The sequence below is a fragment of the Bacillus rossius genome, chromosome 2 (assembly GCF_032445375.1).
Source record: "Bacillus rossius redtenbacheri isolate Brsri chromosome 2, Brsri_v3, whole genome shotgun sequence".
Classification (NCBI taxonomy): domain Eukaryota; kingdom Metazoa; phylum Arthropoda; class Insecta; order Phasmatodea; family Bacillidae; genus Bacillus; species Bacillus rossius.
In genome coordinates, this window is record NC_086331.1 from 57,899,545 (window position 1) to 57,924,197 (window position 24,653).

Sequence of the window (24,653 nt, forward strand, 5' to 3'; positions counted from 1 at the left end):
ATTTGGAGCATTTGGAGCATTTGGAGGCCGTTTGGAGCATTTGGAGCCATTTGGAGCTGTTGGAGTCATTTGGAGCATTTGAAGCTGTTGGAGCCATTTGGAGCATTTGGAGCTGCTGGAGACATTTGGAGCTGTCAAGCATTTGGAGGCCGTTTGGAGCATTTGGAGCTGTTGGAGCCATTTGGAGCATTTGAAGCTGCTGGAGACATTTGGAGCTGTCAAGCATTTGGAGGCCGTTTGGAGCATTTGGAGCCATTTGGAGCTGTTGGAGCCATTTGGAGCATTTGGAGCTGTTGGAGCTAAGAAGTAGTCGTTGCACGTCTATGCAGGGCTAAATGTTTATAAGATTGCTGGCTTTCGCAAGTGATTCTGTAGTAGGATAGAAATTGTGTAATAAATATTATGTTTGTAAAAGACTTTGTGGTATTTTATTTCCTGAACCTTACCCTTTTCTGGTACTTTTTTTAAAATTAAAGTTGTTTTGTATCGGCCAGGGATCGAACCAAGGATCTTTTTCGATCTAATCAATCGATATATAGATTACAAATTTATTTAATGAATTTTGAACTTTTTTCAAATCTCTAGCATTACAATTCCGAATTTACAATATGGTGGTCTTGATGTCTGATAGGATAATGGAAGTAGAGGATTTAAAGTCTCATTAAGAATGTTGAACATGGTTTATTGGAATTATTTTTTTTTTCTAATAAAATTAAACATTATTGCATCGATCGAGGATCGAACCAAGGACTGGAGTGGATCGAATCGATATGTAAGTTAATGAGTGATTTATTTAATGAATTTTGGAATTTTTCCCGAATTTATAGCTAAATAATTACACGATTTCAAGATGGCGGCCGAATTTCAAGATGGCGGGGGGCACCTCCGTAATAAATGATTACTGCACTGTAGTGGGTTAGAATAAAATTATCCAGATGGAAATGTACTCTATAATACAAGTACACACACACAAGATGGCGTACTCCAGCAGGTGGTAGCTCCTGGTAGCATGTACTGAACATAAAATGTCGTATCCATGATGGTCGACAAGGACAATGTCAAATTTCAAGGTCAATGACAAATTTCAAGGTCAAATTTCAAGGTCAAGGTCAACATTCAAGATCAAGGTCAAAGTCACAGTCAAAGTTCAATGCCAACAGTTGAGGATAAGGGTATGGTGACCAGAAAATTATACTAACATGTCGCCTGCACACTCTATCAGACGAAAACAAGATGATAGTCTCCAGTGAATGAAGCCAAGATGGCGGACATGACGTCATATCAGCTGACGATATATGTACCTTGGTAGATCAGTCTGTAGGTGGCTTCTGTGGAGGATCTGTTGTTTTTTTTATTTTTTACTCTCGCCGGGAATCGAACCAAGGATGTAAATCAATCTAATCAAACAGAATTCGAATAAGTTAATTTTTTGATGAATTTTGGAATTTTTCCCGAATTTCTAGCTAAATAATTACGGATTTTCAAGATGGCGTCCAAATTTCAAGATGGCGGACATGGCGTCATGCTAGGTGAAGATATATATGCTTTGAAAAAAAGTGGTGGGAGTCAGTCTGCCAGCACCCACCACGAGGGAAGGATCGGTCGTCATTTTTATTTTTTTGCCCTCACCGGGTTCGAACCGAGGACGGGAATCGATATAATCAATCAGAATTCTATTAAGTTAATTTTTTGATGAATTTTGGAATTTTTTTCATTAAAATCGGATACTAATTAAAGATTTTCAAGCTGGCGTCCAAATTTCAAGATGGCGGCCATAACGATAATTGCAACATTAATAGGATCCAATATGGCGGTCGTAATGTAAAGTGTAACGTTGACATGGTACTCAACCAAGATGGTGGGTGTAACGAAATATGCAACATTTATATAATCCAAGATGGCGACCGTAACGTAAATTGCAACGGTGACGTCATCATCCAATATGGCGGAAAACACAACGTCGGAATGTTTGAGAAAACAAAATGACGTCATCCAAAATGGCGGATCCAAAATGGCCACCGTGATCTACTTGTCCCATTACGTTATGTCCCGTTACGCTGTGTTCCGTTACGCTGTGTCCCGTTACACTCGTCCAAGAAGGCCGCCGTGACGTCACAATCCAAGATGGCGGGCACCGGCACCGGACCCTGGACCCTGTTTCCGGACATACTATTATATACTACTAGCCTCAACATGGTTTCCAATACCAACATTGAAAGAGGGAAAAAATGTCTTTCTAACTATAAAAGTCCCAATATAATAGCATTTTAAAATAAAAAGTTATTGAACATTGAATTTTGTAATTGTTTTCGTACTTTGATGGTTTTTCCTGAAAATCACATCTTTTAAATTATTATTTTTAACTAAATTATTTTAGTATTTACCCTTAGTGTAATATGTCATTTTAAAGCTAACATTCTGAAGAATAATTTGCAAAAACATAAAAAATGTTTTTTTTTAAACAATTTCATAATTCCCAGTCCCCTTAATGTGGCTTTTGCTTGATGGCATTTAGGATCATATATTTAAATCGGTTCAGTAGTTTTGGCGTGAAAGCGCGACAGACAGAGTTACTTTCGCATTTATAATATTACTAATAATTTTTAATAATTAATATAAGTAAGGATTTACTTTGGAAATAAAACAGTGTTAGTTTTATTCAAACATATTCTATGAGAGTTAGGTATAAAAAATCTAAGTTTTTTTAAGTTAACTAAATGGGTAATTTTTAAGTAGTACTACTTTAAATTTATACAATACTACTTTTCAAATTATTTTAGCTGTTTTGTAAACTGTGATGTAAAATAATCACATGATATTGCTATTATTTTAATATGACAGTATTTTGAATTATGATTAACTGAATCAAAAAATACTTCTCCCTGTGTGTGTTCAGCAAATACAAGAAAATATTATTTATAATTTCATTTTCATAAATCAATATTTTGATCAAAGATTGTTTCAATTTCTGTTCTAAGTAAACCTTTATGTAGGGCAAAGAACTTTTAATTTTTGTTCCAAAAATTTTACAAAGCATATAGAAATATACAGCGTTAATTGTAAAAATTATATTGTGAAATATTAAAGCAATTCATTTCACACTTTTTATTTCTTGTGTTACGAATTTATATATTTTGAGCAATTGTTTTTCTAATACATGCACGTATCATGAAAGTCTAGGAATGTGTTTTTTTTTACATTTGCAATTTCTGGTTAAACTGTATGTCACAAGGAACCCAAAAATGGAAAAAAACAGATTAATACAACCAACACAAATAAAACAAGCCAAAATCAGCCTATATCGGAGGTTAAATGCAAATACTGCAGAGAGAATTCTGTGGAGGGAATAGTCAGAAAAACATCACAGCGCAAACAAACACAGTGGGCTGACGACTTAACCATTATTGAGATTTCTTATGGCACACAGGGCAACCAGCAATGATGCGTACCCTAAAAAACATTTTGAATAAATCTTTTCCATTGCAAGAACCATTCAAATAACGCGTTGATGTTCTTTTAGAACCTAATTAACACTCGACTGAATCAAGAAATTTTTTAAACGTCACTATTTGAAAAGAAAAAAACTGAAACTGTATCAGCACTAGACTTTAAAAAGCTATTCACTTTTATATTGTTTCACTATGCAACATACCTCATGATCGTGAACAATAGGAGAACTGGTCATTAGGCAGTTGAGTTGTAATGAAGATTCGGCCACGCATTGGTTATTCTCAGGCCCAGACGAATAGGTTGGATCATCTGGTGGCATCTGTTTGAGAACTGTGTATGTCCTGTAAATAAAGCTGGATGAAATCATGTGAGTAATGTTCCATAAATTGTCACCTAAAATTTAAAGCCAACTGCTCCAGCTTGAAAGAAAATGTCACTTTTCGTCCAACTAAGTATTAAAAACTAATACTTCACCCAATTTCAGCTGACTGTACTATAAAAGTTGGCGCATTTAATAATGGTTATAACTTGGTATTTCTTGAACACTGTTTTTTTTTAGTAAAGAAACACAGTTTTTTTTACATTTTATTACTTACTTAAAATGATTATAGTGTACCCAAGCCTTTCCTCAAAGCACAAACTTTAAAATTCTAGTTTGAGTGAGACTGGGAAGTGTGAGTGAGACAGAAATTATTTTTACAGGTATTAATTTTAAATACTTAACGTAACATTTTCTTTTTAGCTGGAGCAGTTAGACAACAATTTACGTAAGCATTATTCAGGATTTACAAATAAAATTTAAAAAAAAAGATTTGTAATAACGGTAGTGGGAACACCAGCACAGGCTGTAGATTTTGTCTGTTTTTTTAATATACCTATAATTTTAAGAACACATAACTTAAATGTTTTAATATTTTTCTGATAACTATTATTACTATAACTACAAATTTTTTTTTCAAAGATTACTCACCTTTTTTGTCCGTTGTCTAGATATACGACATGTTGAATTTTGTCTCTGTTTGAAAATTGGGAATCAGTAGACCTATCAATAAATTCTTCTTCCTCAGGCTTTTTTGATGTAACCTGAAATTCTTCTTCGCAAGTTTCTTTATTTCTGCACTATGTTGCTTGAAGCTTCAGTCTTTTCTTGTAAATATATTAAATGAGTCAAAAAGCATTATTAGTTGTGTGTGGCACATTATAGATTAAATTTATTGAATGGATAAATTACATTAAACGATGCAGTTGCCAAGGTAATGCGTTATGGCAAGAATAAGGATCCGGTCGTTCACCCAAAAGACTAAGTCCCTTTTTACAGTGTTAATAAACATTGTGAATATTATCAAGAACTTTTGTCTAAAACCAATTTAGAAGCTGCATTCGCACACAACACAGCGGTTTGAAAACTATCATCTTTTTTCTTCGTTAATTTTATTTCAAATGTTTTGAACTTTTTAATCATTTGTTATATGAAGCAGTTGATTTCTTAAGTTCAAACACTTGATTTTGCCATTTAGTTTTGAAAGACTAAGAATAATTAACTACAAAGATTGCTTCCCAAATAAATACATTAAAATTATGTTTTACATGTTATCTTTGAAACGCACATATTAAAAATCGCTAGCTACTCTTGTGTTGGTCGTTCGACTTAGTGATTATGTGTGTATCGCATGCTGATTGATGGCGTACCAAAATTCGGTGCACAACATGGAGAAAATTTAGCAGTCCTACAACTTTCTGTGCGCCGTTTGCATTCTGATTTCTGTGCTTGCACGTTTTTACCAATGTAACAGATGTTATTTGTTAGGCACATTAAAATTCCGTTTGTGTTTGATGTACGTGTGCTGTTACAAATGTATCCCGGCCTTTAGGAAAACATTTATGACATAAAAAATTGTTATAAGATACTGTTACCTTGACACTGACTTCGACATTTATAGACTCATTTCAGATGGCCAACTTAGAAAAATTATTGGTTTTACATCTCAGTCAACTTTTAGTTTACCTTTCACTTCTGTATCCATCAAGGAAAGAGCTTTTCTTTTTTTTCCGAGATGCACACAGGCGAAGACGCGCCTTTTTACCTCTTCTCCAGTATGGTTTGCCTTCCATGCTTGGAGAGGATTAAATAAAAAAAATAAAAAAATATGAGAATATCAGACGTTTCCCGCCACGTGCGGGTTACTGTATCACAAACCAAACACTATCAACTTGAAGTATTGTAACACGTCTGGTCAGGGAAATAGGCTCCGTCCACTTCTTCCTTTGCACATCCCGCTACCTGTCGCTTCCTTCCCCCAACCCCCGATCATCGACCCAGCCTTCGCTGCCACCTCTCCGCAGGAATGTTCCCCCCTCCACCCGGCCCAGGAAGCAGGCCTGCTGCGCGCGACTTGACCACGCACCGAGCCCCGCCAGAGAGGGCCACTCTGCAGGGCCAGAAAAGCGAAAAACAGCGTTTCTTTGCGAGAGAATCCCGCATGATTTTCAGCGGCGTCAGTATGTTATTAATATACCATTTTATTAAGCAAAAAATACTCTATGTTTCGGTGTAAATATACCATTACTCAGAGCAATGCTCTGAACGCAGTAATGTAGTGAATTATGGCAAATAAAATAATTTTTCTGTTAAATTTTATGAACATTTTTTTATATTTTGATTTCATACAGACATGTGGACGTTCTTCCTTTATACTCCCTTAAAATCTCAGTCTCCTATCTCGCCCCAGTGTTTTTAAAAACATTTTCTTTCAAGAACCATAATAAAGTATGTTCGCATGGTGGTACAGAAGACTCTTAAGGCCACGGGCCACAGAGCCTTAAGGTCAGTCACTTTACGGACCTGGCCGACTCCAGGACAACCAACGAACTCCCCCCTCTAGCGGACTGCCTTAGGGATAGACAATCATAATTAATCAAGAGTAGTGTCGTGTAATATCAATTATGTCCAAATTATCAACCAAGAGTAGTGTTGTGCAATATTGTGTACCCAAATATATCCGTTAATAAATACGTGTACCACACGTTTTCAGTTCCAGTGCGTGTATTACATATGTAGTTAGGCACCAGCCACCTTATGCTGAACAGGGAGTGTCACCATTGTCTACTAGCAGTTACTACCACACTTAAGATACAGCCACCGAGTCTAGGGAAGCACGCTGGGGCCGATCGACCCACCCCATTGGTTAGACGTACGAGCTAACCTGGCGCCCTCCCGGAAAAACACACCATAAAGCACCACCAGCCCCTTAGACTCACCGCGGGACCAGAACCGGAGACCCCGGCTAACGGCAAATATTAAATACCAACCATTAATATTATGTAAAATAGAAAGTATTCCTGTATTACTTCTATGATAAAAGTCTATTTCCTGAACATTATTTAGAATCTCTCGTATATTGTTTTAAACAATGACAGTAGCAATCAACAACCAAACTTTTCAAAAAGAGTATATTGGTATAAATAATAAATACAGCAAACAATAAGGGTAACATTAAAATTACTTCATCAGCTGCCAGGGATGAAAACAGTTTACACATTAAAATCATAATTATCAACATAAATAATAATAACTCTCACCAGTACTTTTGTTAGTTAGCGGAATACAAAAATGTTCCTAGCATTAAATTCTCGATAGAGAACCTTTCAATTACAGAAATCTGCACATTATGAATTTCAAGTTGTGATAGTACCTCCCTACTTGTCCAGCCTATTTTTACTATTCATTAAAAATCACTTTAATACTGGCTGCAAAACAAAAGTATCTATAAACTAACTGTAATGGTAAAATCTTAATGAACATATACAGTGGTGGAGGGATAGATAGAGGGGATACATTTCCCCTCCCCTGAAGTTATGAAAAAATTAAGCAAAATATCAATGAAGATAGCACATAATTGTGTGAGAAGTCACATTGCCTATAGCTACTACTGTAGGCCCATGTGTCAGTATGTTAGTGTCAATAGTAATGTCAGTTTTTTCAATATACATGTTCAAATTTTAATTTTTTCCTATTTTTTTTCCCAAGGGATATTCCTGTATTCGCCACTGAACAGATATTGTTCTTTTCTTATGGTAGCCTTTAAAAAAAATATTAAGACACTTAACGAAAGAAATAATTATAGCACCATCCTTAAGTCCAGTTTCTTCAATGTTCAACATTATTTTTTTGGTTTTAGTCCACAATAAAGCCTCCAGTCTTTCATGTGACAGACAAGGTAATAGTTTTGAATCATGGCTTCTGTTTATTATGTACCATCAGTGAAAATATTCAGATATAAAAGTAAAAAAGAAACATGAGAGACGAAAGAAATTAAATTAAGTAGAGACTTCCTCACCCTACAGCTAATCGCTGACAACACATAGTACCTTAGCAGGAATTTCAACAGCAAACAGAGCTTCTAAATGGTATAAGGAGAGGACGCCAACTTTGGGTCATGATTTTGACATCCCTTTGCGATAATAAAGTACTTCCTAATAGAAATATACCCAGTAAAGGAGAAAACCCAACTCTAGAAATAGCTGATCAAAAAACAAGGCAGAACTTATATACCTGTAACGTTGCATTCGCTGTTGCTAAGGCAGCGAGGCCCAGCAGTTAGAATGTCTGACTACAATTCTGGGAACTCAGGTTTAATCCTATCTTTGGCTACATTTTTTTTAAATTCTTCATAAATTTTTCATTGATTACGTTAACATTCATGTTTATTTATGGAAAATAGAAGAATAAAAAAATTAATTTAGCAAAGTATGAACTATCAGTATGAAATTTTACACATCGTATTTTTTTCCTTGTACGTTATTTAAAACTAAAATTTCTTGAAGTTCTCTGTACATAAATGCCCTTACTTTATTACAAGAACAATGGTAAATAGCATCACGCAAAGATGCCATCAAAATACATCATTAGTTCTTCACTAACTGAGCACTCCAAAGTTTACTTATATGTTGGTATGCTGCAAAACTGATCAAACCATGAGTCACATTTCAAAATGTTACAGAAAAATTCTTTCCTCTGTCTTTGTTAATTGCCACACTTTGGTATGTGTTTGAAGAATAAATTATGTTGTGCATTAATAACAGAATTTTGCTTATTTAATATTACCGTCACCCTAGTTGTTGAATGTTTGTAGTAAACAAAAATATTATTTTCAATAAATTAACTTAAATTTTCACACTATTGATGAATAATTGATAAAAAATTAATAGTAAAGCATCCATACTAGCATAGAATCCGAGTCTCCAGTGTTGTAGTCAGACGCTCTAACCGCTTGCCCACGCGGCCTTAGAGAAAATGAGTGCAATGGTGCAATGTTACGGGTATAAAAGTTGCCCTTGCTATTTGATCGGCTATTTTTCGAGAAAAATGAGTTGGGTTTTCTCCTTTACAGGATAGAATACTACTGGGAAGTACTTTACCCTTGCAAAGAGACATCAAAATTGGTGACCTGAACTTCGCGTTCTCTCCTTGTAAGCTCTTTTCAACTTGCTAGACAAACAAATAATTTCCGATAGCTTTCAAACATTTATAGGTTTCTCACAGTTTTCTGGGCAACAAAAAAATTCCCGGCTAAGGCAAGTTTTCCCAATTTTCGCAGTCAGTAGGCCATCCTGTATGTATTTTTTTATTCAATGCATTTTTTTAAGTAATTGTAAAACATATCATTTAGGGCTTAAGTAATGTGCAAGTGCATGCATGGCCACCACAAACACTACTTTGATTTGGGGGGAAAGAGAGGGGGAAAACCATGCTATTTTAATCAATATTTCAAACCCACAACCATATTTTAAACATTTTTAACAAACAATGGTATTTAGATGAAGCGATACTTTCAACAGATTCAGCTAACAACAAAAAATGTCCATAGTCATTGTCATTCTAACCCATATTTAAAAGACTACATTGTACAATAATTTATTGTAAGTGAAAAAAATAATGTATTTAGTGCCAAAAGTTACCAAAATAGCATATTATTTATAGCAATAATTGCAAAAATTCTAAGCTAGGAAATATACACTATTTGTTTATAAAAACTAAGAATATTTCATAGGCTTTTCTACAGGCATTAGAAAATTTCCTATCAATACACAAAGTTGCAAACATTTTTCCAGATTTAACAGCCTGAGATGCACATGCCACCCATTTAGCACTCATTTTATTCAGTACAAGTCGCACACAACTTTTTGTTTATACTTTTATTTGAAAACAATAATGGTTTTATTTACACTTTTATGGTACAATAATATTCCCTAGACATTTTTTATTAAAATGAATTTCCGTTTCACTAAAAATAATTTTAATTTTTTCCTAAGAAGTCTCTGAAAAGGAATAACTTTGAATGCACATTTGTAAGAAATTATAAATCACTCGGTGCTTTTGCTTTGGTTTGGTGAAAACTTGTTGGAAAGCCTGTTTCAGGTGAAATTTTGCTGAGAAAACCTATCATCAAAGAAATTATTTAATGTTTTAACAGAAACCTTTTTTTTTGCAACAATTTACTAATATCATAGTTGAAAAATGGGCTTCATGCTAGCTGCTTGCTAAAGTTAGGCATCCTTCTTTATTTATAGTTTATTTTGGCAACAGATAAACTTTTTACACATATTGAGAATATTTTATTCAATTGAAGTCTAAATACTAAAATTACACATAACTCAATAAAAAGCATGTTTAACTTTTCTATCAGACACTACTGAAAAAAACTATGAACGAGAATATCACTAAACTGTCCGTGTCAATCAACGTTGCTTTGTTTGGTGACAAAAAAGGTGATGAATTAGCCCTTATGTAGTAGGTATCAATTTTTTTGTGGGACATGAGACTAATGAAATAAGTTAATATTTAATCTTTAATTCTTGCAAAAAACCATTTAAAATGGACATTCCACTGGCTGCTAACTAAATATTTGGAGAGACTCAGTGTTTTATCTTTTTTTTGGCAACAGGTTGTAAATTTTAAAGTAGCTGCTTGTTTGGAAGACATAAACTTTTAAGATAAACTTCTCATTAAAAAATCCTACAACATATTCGTAAGAAGCTGCTGAACATCTATAATAAGAGCTGATTATCTATTATTTTGAACTATCAGCGATTTTGTTTTATATGTTATTTTTAATTATCTGTGGCATTGTTCCCTATATAGACAGATATAGTGGGTATGTACAGTGAATTGAGGCTTAATGTCTCAAAAACATTGAGGTCATTAGAGACTTTGAGAGGTGAAATAATGTGGATGGAGAAGTGACGAATACACTGGTTGGTGAAATAGAAACAACACGAGGAAACCCACTAGCTTACTGCAACATCAACCATGTCTCTCATTTACAAAACAATCTGTGGTCGACCCCTTACTATGTACAACTTTAATATATCAAAACAAGAAATTATGTCAAATATATAATGTGTAGAGCCTAATACATCTGATAGCAGTGCATATTATTAAAAAAAAAATTTTAAAAAAATATTAACTTAATGATTACAAAAAAAATAAAACAGAAACTTTTCTCAATTAATAAATTTAAAGTCTAAGATGTAGGTAAATTTTACTCCATCTGACTGAAACTGCATGTTACAGAACCCAATCCATGACTTATTATTCTGTTTAAGTCTTGCAATGATGAACTTCCTGTATTCCTTATTGTAACTGTTGTGGTACACTATTGATGTCTACTTTTTCAAGTACTTCTTTGTAAGTACAGGCAACAGAAAGCACTGAAGCATATTCTCCTGAACTTATGTATTTATTGGTACATCCTGAATGCTGTATTTGTTTCAATGGTTTAATTCACAAAAATGTTAACTATTTTGCTATAAGTATTATTTACTATTTACTATTAACTACATTAACTATTGCTTTCAATTTGTGCAAATTTTTTTATGTTCATTCATGTTTTATACGTATACATACCTATTAGAGCAATTACTAAAAAAAAAATCATTACTTTTATAACAAAAAACACAGCAGTTATGATTATTTATAAAAATCAGTACCCCAATACAATAATTGGTGATATTTAGCATTTGACATATTTTAGTAATTAGCCTGCATGAAACTGAAAAAGGGTCTACACATTATTGGGGGCAGTTATCGTTAGCATCACAACTATGCAAATGCGGTTGTGAGTTCATAACACCTATTGGCATGAATCAACTGAGCACTGAGTCAATATAAAAAGTGGTTTGCAACCCACTGTGATCACGGAGGTATCATTTGAGCATAACTGTGTGAAGTAAAGCATCATTTAATTCTATAACACTTTAAGTTTATATATGAGTAATTTTTAGTGTTGCACAGCCAGTCGGGGCCTTGGACTTCATACGAGTTTCAAAAAAATGTCACCCACTTACATCTATGGTTGCTAATAGTCCTGTGGCTAACAATTATATCTTGTCATTGTCTCTTCCTTGTAGGCCTAAAATGTAAAGTAGCACAGCCACATAATCACTATTAACTTGCATAATAATTTATACAACACATATTGTTCACTTAATTTTACTTAATTCTATAGCTAAACAAAAGAATTTTCTGAGTTAGTTAACTCAAATAACCCTGCTTCTCATGGTTATTATTTTTGAATCATTAAAAGCCTAAAGTTGATCAAAAAATGGGAATACTAAACTACTACTTAAAACTTATATGACTCAATGGTGCCAACCACAACAATTCCTACACCAATTCTATTACTGTCCCTAAACATTTATACTCCTCTACTTCCTTGCTTGCTACTTGCCACATCACAAACACACTCTTTGCTGCTCAATACTACTTCTGCCATGCCTGTACCCATCGCCAGTCTGACTAAAAACCAAAAGGAGGTTGGATTGTCACCTCTTCAGGCTCGCGCAGGCACTGATTATCACAGCATAGTGAAAAATACTAGCAAAAACAAGACTGCTGTGTTTGCTGGACCATCTATCCATATTGAACAGACTAAGCAACTCGTAAGCTTCAAACAGAATATCTGTGGTCTGGAAACTGCTTCAGCTTGGTTCAATATTGCATCATACCACCAAAGATTGGGTGGTGAGTTGTGAAATTGTGGTAATGATCCAGAAGTGAAGTTTGAAAAAGATTAAAGCACTTATTTTCAAATTATGGCAGCCACATAGGTTCATGATAACTAGTAGGTACCTAACTTAATCCTTCTGGTGGACCACCTGCACTGTAAGTCTCAGGTAACTGGATCAATCTTTGGTAAGGAATTTTCACAATATCAATGAATATTTCAGAAGTTTGTTTACCAGCATTTGGAAACTGGTAATTAAGTTTTTGTTGACAAAAACTCAGAAAACTATACCTATTGAGATAAGCTGATTTTCTTCTATAATATTTACATGAGCTCAAAATGTCCACGGGAAAACTTAGTACACGTACCAACCCAGGAAATCACCAGCACATTAGTGTTACTGTCTCGTGGTAAAAAGCAAAGTTATGCTCAGTGTGAAGGTGCCTCTCCTCAGAGAACCACAGGTAAGAGGGATGACAGTCTCATCATTGCTGACCAAAGAAGTGCTCTGTTCCAAAGGTTCAACCACTCAATAACCACAAAACAAATCTTCTTCCCAAAAAAGGGTGGGTAGCCCTGAAACACTGTCAATGTTGAGGAGGGAAATAATAGTAATGAAGAACCTGCCCACCCCAGCCCCTCTCTGTTAGCAAAAACATTGTGACTTCTGACGACTTCCTGCAGGTTCTGTTACTTTCTGTGCCTTGCCAACTTCCCAGGGAAACACAGAACCAATAGTCTCACTGAAGTTCTCAAAAGTCTCCTGGTGTGTTATTCATGTGTTATCTAAAATGTTAATATAAATCCGTTAGTCTTTCAGAGTTCTCCCCAAATTTACCATCAGAGCAACTTCCCCATGCGTAAGACTACTCCCCTCCCCCTTCATAAACCAAAGCCAAAGATTGGCCAAAGGGAGGGAGAACTCAAAATTTTTTTAGCAGAACAGGTCCCCTTTCAGACAGACTTCACTGAGCCCAACTGATCACATGCCAAGCACTCAAAACAATAGAAAGATTGACTGGACCTCCAAACAGCATTCTCAGGTATGCAAAGCATATCCATATATCTCAAAGTTTTAGTTTATAATTATTTTATTTAATGTCCTAAAAAGTATCCTATCTTTGTATAAATAAAAAAATATAATGTCCAATATACAAGAGTTTTTAAAGATACTGTTAAGTAAAACTCAGAACTAACATGAATAATAGCTTTGAATGAAGTCAGTGGTGGTTCCAAGGGCAAGGAAGCCATTTATATTATAATCATAATATAAAAGATTTTCTGGGAAAAACTACAAAAAAACTGAGAAAAAAATAAGTTTATAAAATGCCCCTCCTTCAGAAGCCTTTGAATTCTCCGCCAAATTAAGTAATTTGTCTCTTATCAATATCGGCCGAGAAACAGGGGTTTTAACATGTACTTCCACTGAATTGATTTTGCCAAACACTTCATTAATTTTTTGGCAAACTATACTGCAACCATATTTGATAAAGATAAATCATTTTGTATTGTACATTGTCATGCAGGTATTTTTGAGGTCTTTATAAGGTCAATACATAGGTGAACGGATGTAATGAGGCTGTGAGAAGCAGTTTTTACAGCACCCACCCCCAATTCCCCCATAGCATCGCTGCGCACCAAATGGTTTTGCACCAGTTGCGGTAGCCAACAGGGAGGGTGTGATGGAGGAAAGGGGAACAGTACAAAGGTCCAGTCGTGGGTGGTAGATAGCTGGGATATGATTGGTTATTTTGAGGTACATGGAGAAGCATGGCCCTATATAGTAGCATGGCGTGAGTTGGGTGGCATTGAGGTCGAGGGCAGATGCTTGCCGGATGAAATAGAAGAAACACATATTGCTTCCGTGCTGTCATTTTGAAGAATGACATGCTTTTGGAATTAAGATTGTGGTTTCTGCTTCCTGATTGCTTGAAACGGGTGATTATCCCTTACTGTTTTTTCTGTTAGAGTAACTAGTAGTGTTGGATTAATGCAAGCTGAGTATTTACTTAAGTAGCCACGTTCTCTTTAGAAATGTAGTACGTCTTTTCAAGGTTGGATTTAAGATTTAAGTATAAAACATGGCTGTAGCAGAACAGGAACAGTTGGCCCAAGTGTTAATTATTTTGATACTGATTTGAATTGTGAGACGTGGAGAATTTTAAAAACTAACCTACTGCTGTAAAATGAAAGGCTAATTTGCTATAGCATTTTTTGGAGTTTGTGACATTTTATCCTTGTATCCTTATTTAATACATTCTTTTAGGATTATGTACCATTTTTGTACCATTTATGATTTATGTAACATTTTTATTGTTTACTGAAGCTTTTTATTAGTGGTGTCTACTCGAGAGTTCTGACGACATTTCTTGAAAGTACTTCTCATTCAGAGCGAGTTTGCAGTAATATTTGTAGTTTTATCTTCTGTATTTGTTTAAAGCATGTTGCTTTTGGTTACTTCCAGTTCCTGTTTGGTTTACGTGCCAAAAAAATACTTGGCTGGGTATTGTTATGCAGCCAGTGTATGTGATTTAAGGTTTTTCACAAACCATAGTTTAATTTAATCATTATTCATCTTATTCATCACACACACCTTAACTGACCATTACAATATAAGTAGCTCATTTCTCCAAAATCCTTGAAATATCAGAAATGAGACTACAAATCATAATTAAAAATATATATTGGTACAAACCCATAAAAATACATTTCACTGACCGATAAATCACAGATAATTATTTACTAAAAGCAAAACATAAGTGGTACACATAATATTAATAAAAAGTATAAACCTTAGTTAATTTTATACATAGTAGGATTTCTCATAATTATAAATTCTGTTTTGAAAGCTAAAAAAAAAAGAATCAAAACCCTTCATAAAAATACTAAATATATACATACAAAACAATTTTAGTCCAACATACCTAAGTCAATTATAACTGGCTTATTATCATCTGTTAAAGCAATATTTGCAGTCTTGAGATCTCTATGAGCTAATGGCTCAGGAACAGCTTCATGGAATGCTTTAACACCCTCACATATCTGCAGAAATAAGGACAATATTTCTGTAGCAGGCATGTGATCCATTGCTATGCGACGAAGATCCAACTCATTTTGCAGTGTTCCTTTCTAAAAAAAAATCAAACAAACTTGCTTAGTCAGACTTCATATACAGACAAGACTTTACTGTGATTGTTTTTCTTACAGTATCATCTAAGTAATAATTAGTAGTATCTATGTAATTGTGTAGGAAGAGGCAGGGGTTAGTTTTGGTGGTAACTAAACTAAATAAAAATAACTTACATTCGTACTACAAAATATAGGAAATAGCAATGGTTATCAGAAACACTTATTGGATCTTTAAAATTTCCAAAGAAAATTGTTTACACTAAGTAAATGTGTACCTAGTCCAAAATAGATGCAAAATTTATTATAATGTAATTAATATAAAGTATTTGCACAAAAGAGTAAGAGATGTTATGTAAATTTTAAGCAAGTGCTCTCTCTTTTGACAGTTCTTTAAAGTTCCAATGCAGTTGTTCCAAAGGCCTATCCGTCCTTCTGCCACAGATGTCCTGTCAATAGTCCAAACATATTCATACACTAGCTAATAACCCGTGGCTTTGCTTGCATGATTTCAGAATATTGCTAAAATCTTACCATTGAAAGAAAAGTATGTGAGTAATTCCAAACATTTTTACAAAATAAATAGACACAATAAATTGTCAGGTGCATAAACAGGGTGGCCACTCTTCTGGGATGATAAAATACCTGGTTTTTTCCAGGTTTTTTCAAGGGTGGTTTTTATCAATATTTACATACAATTTGCATTTTTGTTACACAAAGCACACACAATATGATGTTTTATTGGTGTTAAACAATAGACAACTTAACTATAGGCTTAAACATTAAATCAATGAACTTGCTTAAAACAAAACCTACCACCAACAAAAAAATTTATAATCTCACGTCACCAAAATTACTTGACACCAAACGCACGTGTTTTGCCCCTCTTGCATGGCTGGCTAATGCTGTTCTTCCCATGCTACCGATATTGATTTTAACATTACACAAATTGCAAATGGCGTTTGTCCTGCACTTTGGATCTTTCTCCACCCATTCAAACTCTTCCGTATATTTGTCGTATTTGGTGACCGAACTCTTTGACATTTTGATAGTCTGCGCAAATTACATGTTGGATTAAAAAATTCAAAACAACGTCCCGCACAACTAAACTTTTAAAAAACTCGAGAAAAGTATCCGTGATACCGTGACGCAACAACATGAGCGCAAAGTAAAAAAATATATATATATACAAAACTAGTGATACCAACATGCCGTGCGAGAAATTACTACCACCCTACAACATTTTCAGCCAAAATGCTGTTGCTTTTGAATACAGAAACATAAGTATGGAAGTCTGAATTGTTAACGGTTTCTTACGTACTACAAAAGTTTTTAAATGCAATATGAACAAATAAACTTTCACAAAATATAGCTCACGAGCATACTGTCGTGCTTCCACGGGTGGTGAACGTGCTCAAGTTCAAGTTTCTCCATCATAGGCTTTTAACAGCCGTATGTTATTGCGATCGTTACTTCATAAAATAATTCCCAGTTCTAATAAAAATTCCTGGTTGATTCCAGGTATTCCTGGTTTTTTTTAAGGAATCCTGGCTATTTCCCGCATTTCCCGATTGGCTGGCCACCCTGATAAAATATTTAGTTTATAAAAAAAATTTAAAATTTATATTTTTTAAGTGGTTATGTGTAAGCCTTTTTAATTTTTAGTATGAAGTATCTGATTTTAAAACTTTTTGTGTTAGAGTTGACATGCCTGCGGCCTAACTGTCCTTATGCTAAACGGGGGATCGCATCGATACATGTACTGAGATTAATTTGTGGACGCCACCGTGCAAGGGGCACGGACCTGGGAGAGACTCTTTTTCAGGGCCGTGACGTCGCCCATGTGAGGCGTGATTTTAACCCCCCTAAAGCCAACCCTAGTACTCGCCACTGGTCCGCTCTCAGCGTCGGGTATGCTCTTCACCAACGCAGTGGGCTCTTACAGCGTCCCACACGCCGTCACACTCAGGATGTTGAAATAAACAAATACAAATAAAATTGTATGCCCTGGTTTATTAGTTGCTACTTTGCCTACACCTTTGATTATATCACACAATGCCTGCGGCACGAATCGGTTCACGTGGTGCGACCTGACCACGTGGTCACACTCTACAATTAGGTAATTAGCATAAAAAGGACCTAGTGGTCACTCATACAATTATTTAAACAGTCCCCCCGACCGAGAGAAGCCCCGAGGAATTACGAACGAAATATTTAAGATGATTAAGATTTAACAGAATTACTCTGCAATGCAGACAAGTGGTGAGGTCCCCGGGGTGCTGATGCGTCTGCTCTCGGTCGATGCTGGCGAAGGACTGGGTGAGCTCAGGGCTCCGCTAGCCTAACATGGCGTCTTCACGCCGAACCAATTACTGTTATACCTATTTAAGATTACGTGCCACAGGAAGCTACAGGTAAAACATGAAACACTCTTTAATAATTAGATTACACCTAATGCATGATAAAAACTATTAACTAAAATTACAACAATTTATTATTAATGATAACCAGTCCGGCTTCGGCGGACTTCGTTTCGTCTCGTGCATGTTCGGTACGTCTTTTCGTTGTTTATGCCTTAACTAAATATTAATTACTTAAAGTACGTAAAACACTCCCGGCCGATTTGCCGTCACATGCCACTTGGGGAAAAATAAGCAAAACGAGAATTACAATGTTTATCTCTAGTTAAAGAGGTGTGGTGCACTGCTGCTACGGCGCCCTCTTGACGTCCGTGGCGCGCTATTCAAACACAACCACCCGACTACGTACTGAAGACGGAGCGGCTGCCAGTACGGGAAGTGGGACGGTGGTGAGGGGAAAGGTGGCGGAGGCTGACCAGGCTTCTGGGGCGCAGGCCCGGTTGACGTCAGAGTGTTCAAGGATATCTATACCTTGATGTAATCACACTAACTCCTTTTCATTTCATGAGGTAGACAATTTAAAAAATTGTTAAATGCACACCCATTTCATTTCAACTATGTTTATGCCATCGTTTGCACTTACACTACTATTTTGTATGGTTAAAACTATGCTCAGAATAATTAAATAATTTCACCTTATTACAAATACCTCAAATTATTTAAAAGACTATTGGACACAATCACATCTTTACTTGAAATGTAGAGTACAAATATGAAATTTCTTATCCAATTGTATTGGTCATTCTTAGTTTGCTTATTATTACTTAAACAAAATCACCAAAATTTTTACTCATCTCCTTTTACCAAACAAAAACCAAACGAATCCAGTTTTTTGTCTTTTAACTGCAGATATGAACTCTACAATAATTATAATAAATAAATTTATATTGAGTTTAAATTTATCTTGCTAATACTGATTTAATGGATTCCATAAGTTTTTTTTTTTTACTATTTAAATAATATTAATCCCTCTTACAACTTAAGAGGTGATTTTTCGGAAAACATTAAATAAAAAAGGTAGCTTAAAATATTTTAATTTATCATTTCTAAAATGTTAAATTAAGTTAGATTGTATCAGATCATATTATTTTTAAATGTTAAGAGTATATTTACAATATTTCACCTTTTAAATAGAACTTTACCTAGTTGTAAAAAATAGTTGGTAGATTTTGGATGTTTATAAATAATACCACATAACTTACATCCCACTTGATTAGGTTCAGAGATACAACTTGAATAATAATAAAAAATAGACCGCCTTTTCACCACTTTTGCGGTCGAATGTAGGAAAATTGTATAGGTAAAAACATTATCTTAAATCATAATTGTATGCATTATTTTTGCTCAGTTTCTTACCTCCATCTAAATTTTCTTGGATGTATGATTTATTACTATCTTGAGGGTTGAATATCAAAAAAATGGTAAAAAGTACTCTATGTGTCGTACATAAATGATTAAAGATAAGAATATGAAATGCTGAAGTAAGAAAACTGAGATTTTTTGTACTTATTTCACATGTTGAAAATTAATAAAACAAATTTTAAAATGTACAATGCTTATTTATACTTGGGCACTATCTAATATCATACATACCTGCTACAAATCAAAGTTAGGAATGTAAACATTACCTTACACATACTAACATAATTTTTCTATTAATGATAATGACGTAGTGACGTCACTCATGGACGTGTACGTTCGTGTGACGATCGGCTTTGCTCACTAAAAAGACAAGCCAAGCCTTTTCTTAGTAAAGTAAAGGTGTAAACTGGACTTTGAGTGAATCTGCAATGGAAGGAAGGAAGACTTAATGGAAAAGAAAATAAGACATCTGCATACCTATGGCTCTATGACTTGTCTCTAACATGTTTATCATTTCTGGATTTTTATGTTAAACCTTACAACTTTCTGGATTTTGTGCTTTTTAATAAGAGTGGAATTTGAGCAGCTAGTTTCTCCTATGCATATTTATTCATATTTTTAAAATGGAACAAAACCAACTGAGCTAAAATTTTAGTAGAAGCACATACATTCTTCAACATTTTTAAAAGTCTGTTTTCAGATTTTATGTGAGAAAACAGATACAAAATGTTCCATTGCAAAATAGAAGATAATATTTTAAAAAGACTACAGAAAAAAATTATGAAAGCAAATACCTTATAGTATGGAAGCACTATCAACACTTCACTCATAAAATTTGCTCCTGGCTGACATGATGCATTCAGTGATGAATCAACACATTCAATAATATTGGGATGTTTAACTAAACCATAATATTCAACTTCTTTCAAGCCAATATCCTGATCATCCAGGTCGTGACAAATAATTCTTTTTATTGCATAATATTTGCATGAATGAATAGCTTGTGCTAGCATTATTGTACTGAAGCCTCTGAAAAGAACAAAAAAAAAAATTATTCTGCTGGAACCAATAATTGTAACCCTGAAAATTTTTAAGGAAAAGAAACAGCACCATTGCTCTATTTTCTACATTACTTCTCAGTGACATAGTACCACTAATGTCTTGACATTCAAAGAAGAACACAGTGTATTTAATATTCATTAATTCACAATGAAGCACCGAAAAGTTTTATTTGGTGTTGGAACTTTATGTGACTACACCATTAGATGAATGAAATTAAAAAAAAATTTATACTATTTATTGATAAATTACTTTTATCAAAAATTGTATCCTACAGCTTTTTAAGTGCCAGTACTATGATACTTACACACAAATTTCTCAAAAAAGTAAAACATAAAATGTAGTCATCTGAAAATATGCATCTTAATTTTCTGTAAACAAATACAAATGTTACAGGTTTAAAAAAATTATGTATTTTTTATTGGCCCATCATATTTTCGAGTGTCATAAAACAAATACTTATTCTATATTTGAAAACAAACAGAACCAGATTAACAAAATTTTGTCTATGTTACTTAAGGTTTTTTTTTTAATAAATATTTACTTTTAAAAAAATTTAAAAAGGAAATAATTAAAACATTTAAATGAAAATTAGTTTAACTCTTTAATACAACCTATTTCTCAAAATAAACACATTAAATTACTTTAGAATTTCCGAAAATCAGTCCCAATCAGTGATCAAAGAAATTATAATATCTTTCCTAATATAATCAATCTACAAATTTTGGCTTGTAATTGCCATTATCATATTGTGATTACCAAGCCAGTGCTCAAAGCAGATATTTTTGGTTGGTACACATAAAGAAATGCTTTGTAGCTATAAACAATTTTTCTTAGTCTACTAAACCAGTTTCAAAACTAAATATGACTAAATCACTTTTCGTAAGCAAAGCCTGAATCAATTCTTTATTAAATTTACGTACCTTGAGTTAATTCTGTAGAATAGTTAATTATTTTTAAAAATCAGTACTATATATTTCTTAGTTCCTCAAATGGCACTTAACATTTATAAAAAAAAATTGAAATTCTTAAGTCTAATAAATAATATATATTTTTAAACTAACACAGTCATGATTCAGACAAAAATAGGTGTTTATAACCTATGTATAGGCTTATTAAATCTGCAATTAATATTAGGCCTACTTTAAACTACCTCTGTAAAGTTTAAAGATATTTTCTAAAATAATAATAATAATAATATTCTGAATATAATGTTTAAAATCTTACTAATGTTGGATGCAGGGACATATTTATGCTTTCTTTCGCCCAAAATAAACATACCAGGCATAGATCGTTTTCCACCCGTTAACATTAGATGTAAAAAAATTTTTAAGTTAAATTTTATCAAACTTGGTTTACTTACCTATGTTTAAGTGTACCTTTTATTTCACATTCTCTATGCAAGAATGCAGTGCAACTCAGTAGAAATTAAGTAATAAAGATCACCATTGAAATCATGATTACTGATCATGATTAAAATCAAAATATTAGAAGCAATTATCTAATTCTTTTTTTCCATTTGCCTTACTTAAAAAAAACTTTTTTAAGAGTACAATAAATTTGTCTACCCATCCTGCACTCCTGCTAACCCATTGCCGGATGTAGGCTCTTCCCTCCCTTAAATCAATTCATCCCTGGCTGGATAATAAATCAGAAAAAGTTTTTTATTATTTCAAATATTTTTATAACAATTTTTAATAGCAATATTTTTTTAAAAAAAATTCTGAAAATGTCTAAAAGGTCGCATTTAACTGATTTTTAAAAATACTTACCAAACGTAAGTAAGTTAGTGGTTTGAAATACACAGCCCCTTAAGTATCTGATTTATTTCACTTACAACATATATTACTGAATTTCAATGTCCTGAATATATTTTCACTTGGCCACATTTGTTTTGTCAATGCAAAATTTTTATGGTGAAATCATTTTTTCTTGCCTTTGTTTATATATATATATATATATATATATATATATATATATATATATATATATATATATATATATATATGCGCACACACACACATATACACACACATATATATAATACATGTATATGACACCTCTAATCTGAATTCACATGGAAAATGTTTTAAATAGGTTTTTTTTTTAAGTTATTTGTGTTTTTAAATTTTGTAGCTGTCTTAAAATGTTAAAGCAGGTTTAATTTTAATAGTGAATGTACAAATAAAATAATTGTTTTTATGTAACTACACTACCACTAACACTATATTACTTTCCTGCTGGGCATTGTCATATTGCAAGCAGTTTTACATTTGAATTTTTAAATTTTAGACAGGAATGCTTTGTAACCACATAGCAATGATCCACATTTACATATCATACATGGATATCACATGATCATAATTCATGCCATGTGGTGAATAAGGAAACAGCAAACATTTGATCATTTCAAAAGCTTTTATTTCACGAATTCGAATTAATATAATAATACTTTATGTTATTTCTGCTACGTATCTCGTTCAACCGCCATCGTTTACACACACACACAGTTTACAACACTCACCAACCAACCTTCCTACAATACACATCTCTATCCTTAATTTATAAAATACACAAATAGTTAAAAGTCTTGAATGTGGTAGTTATCTCCTTCCCCTTCCCTCACCGCCCAGTAATTCCCTCAATTAGGTGGACAACTTGGTCTTTCATTGCGTCAGAGAGGTTCCTCCTGTACTGTAGCTGTTGTTCCCGTTTCAAATCCTTTAATTCCCGCTTCTTCCTCAATCTCTTCTGAGCCAGTACTTCCTGAAAGTGTTCTTGTTCTCTCGTGCCCTATTGACAGGATTTCCCTTGGCTGATTTCCCTTTTGTTGTGCTGCCCCCACCCCATTCTCAGAAGTGACTAACCTTAGTCACTTTCGGCACCCTCACATTTGAGTCCTTAATAGCTTCTTGCAAGAAACTCTGCCTTAAATGGTCTCTGTGACAAAACCGTATCATGTCACCTACCTTAACCCTGTAGGGGACCGGGCTCATCACTTCTACATTGTAACCAGGAAGTCACTGTAGCCATTTCCCTCAAACACTTCTTACTAGCATACTATCTCTCACCTCCAATGGAGATTTCATATCCTCCCTTGGTCAGTAAACTCTTAAATTTCCGGTTATTCTGGCAGGATAGGCTTCACTAATTGTATCCTAGTGTGTGGCTTTTGTATCAAAAACATTTCAGCTGAAGTCTTCCCTGTGGATGTATGGGGTGTCTTGCAATAGGCATATAACCATTTATCCACCATCTGCTGTATTGACATAGGCTAGTTTGAAGGCACACCTGTCAACTGAAATGTGATCATATTATTTCCACAAAACTGTGCAAATTCTTCAGAATGAAACTTGAGACCTATTATTTGCCACAATCATTTTTGGTAAACCGTAAGCTTCCAGGGCTAAATGTATCTTTTCAACGGTTTTCTCCCCCATTGTGATTTGCATCCTCCACACTCCTACCATTTAGAGTAGGCATCGACCAAAACCAAGAATCTGCTGCCGTCTTTTTCTACAAAGTCTACATGTATGTGTTCCCACTCATGAGATGTCAGTGGCCAGGATACCTCTAGTCCTTTATCTGAGCTATGCCTCGAGAGCTTTCAAACAGTGCAATCCCTTATAGTTTCTTCCACTTCTTTTTTAAAACCTGGCCACCAAACATAACTTGTTCCCAACATCTTCATTCGAACCACTCCTGGATGACTTTCATGAGCATTTACGCCTTCAAGACTGGTTCACTGACTTAGGTGGCCAACCATCGATGGTGTGACTTATTACTAATTGCAGCACTGAATCTTGGCTTGTTGCTTGTTGTCTGTTACTTAGATGGGCAAATTCTGAACAGGCTGGAGTTGAAACACTGGCTGCTCCAGAGCCTGTGCCCGAGATAATGGTAGCTGTGATAAAGCATCTGCACTACCCATGTCCTGCCCTTTCCTGTACTCGACAGAGTGATCATAGCTTGTTAGCAGCAATACCCAACACTGCAACCGTTAGGCCGCCATAACTGGAACAGATTTTCTAGAACCATAAATTGTGGTGATCTGCATATAGTGTGAAATGTCTGCCATACAGATATTTATCTAACTTTTTCAAAGCGAACACAATACTCAAGGCCTCCTTTTGTCTCAGACCATTACCTTGTTCTGTGTTTTCATTCTATGTGTCTCTGTAGAACCTTTCCTCATAATTGTTGGTACGCATTTAATAAGTCTAACATACAA

At 34.2% G+C, this 24,653-nt stretch overlaps 1 protein-coding gene across 4 annotated transcripts in view; it reads right to left on the minus strand.

The window, feature by feature from the left end:
- LOC134529307 (serine/threonine-protein kinase 16) overlaps positions 1–24,653 on the minus strand; it is a 56,316-nt gene that overhangs the window by 24,347 nt on the left and 7,316 nt on the right. For 2 of the 4 annotated variants that reach the window (XM_063363217.1, XM_063363218.1), the window contains exons 2-3: positions 20,158–20,392; positions 15,380–15,584 (exon numbers count right to left, since the gene is read on the minus strand). In XM_063363217.1, the coding sequence (XP_063219287.1) occupies positions 15,380–15,584; positions 20,158–20,392 (440 nt within the window). Of the gene's footprint in view, positions 1–15,379; positions 15,585–19,629; positions 19,787–20,157; positions 20,393–24,653 lie in introns of those variants that run through there. The other 2 variants (XM_063363220.1, XM_063363221.1) reach the window with 2 other exon arrangements.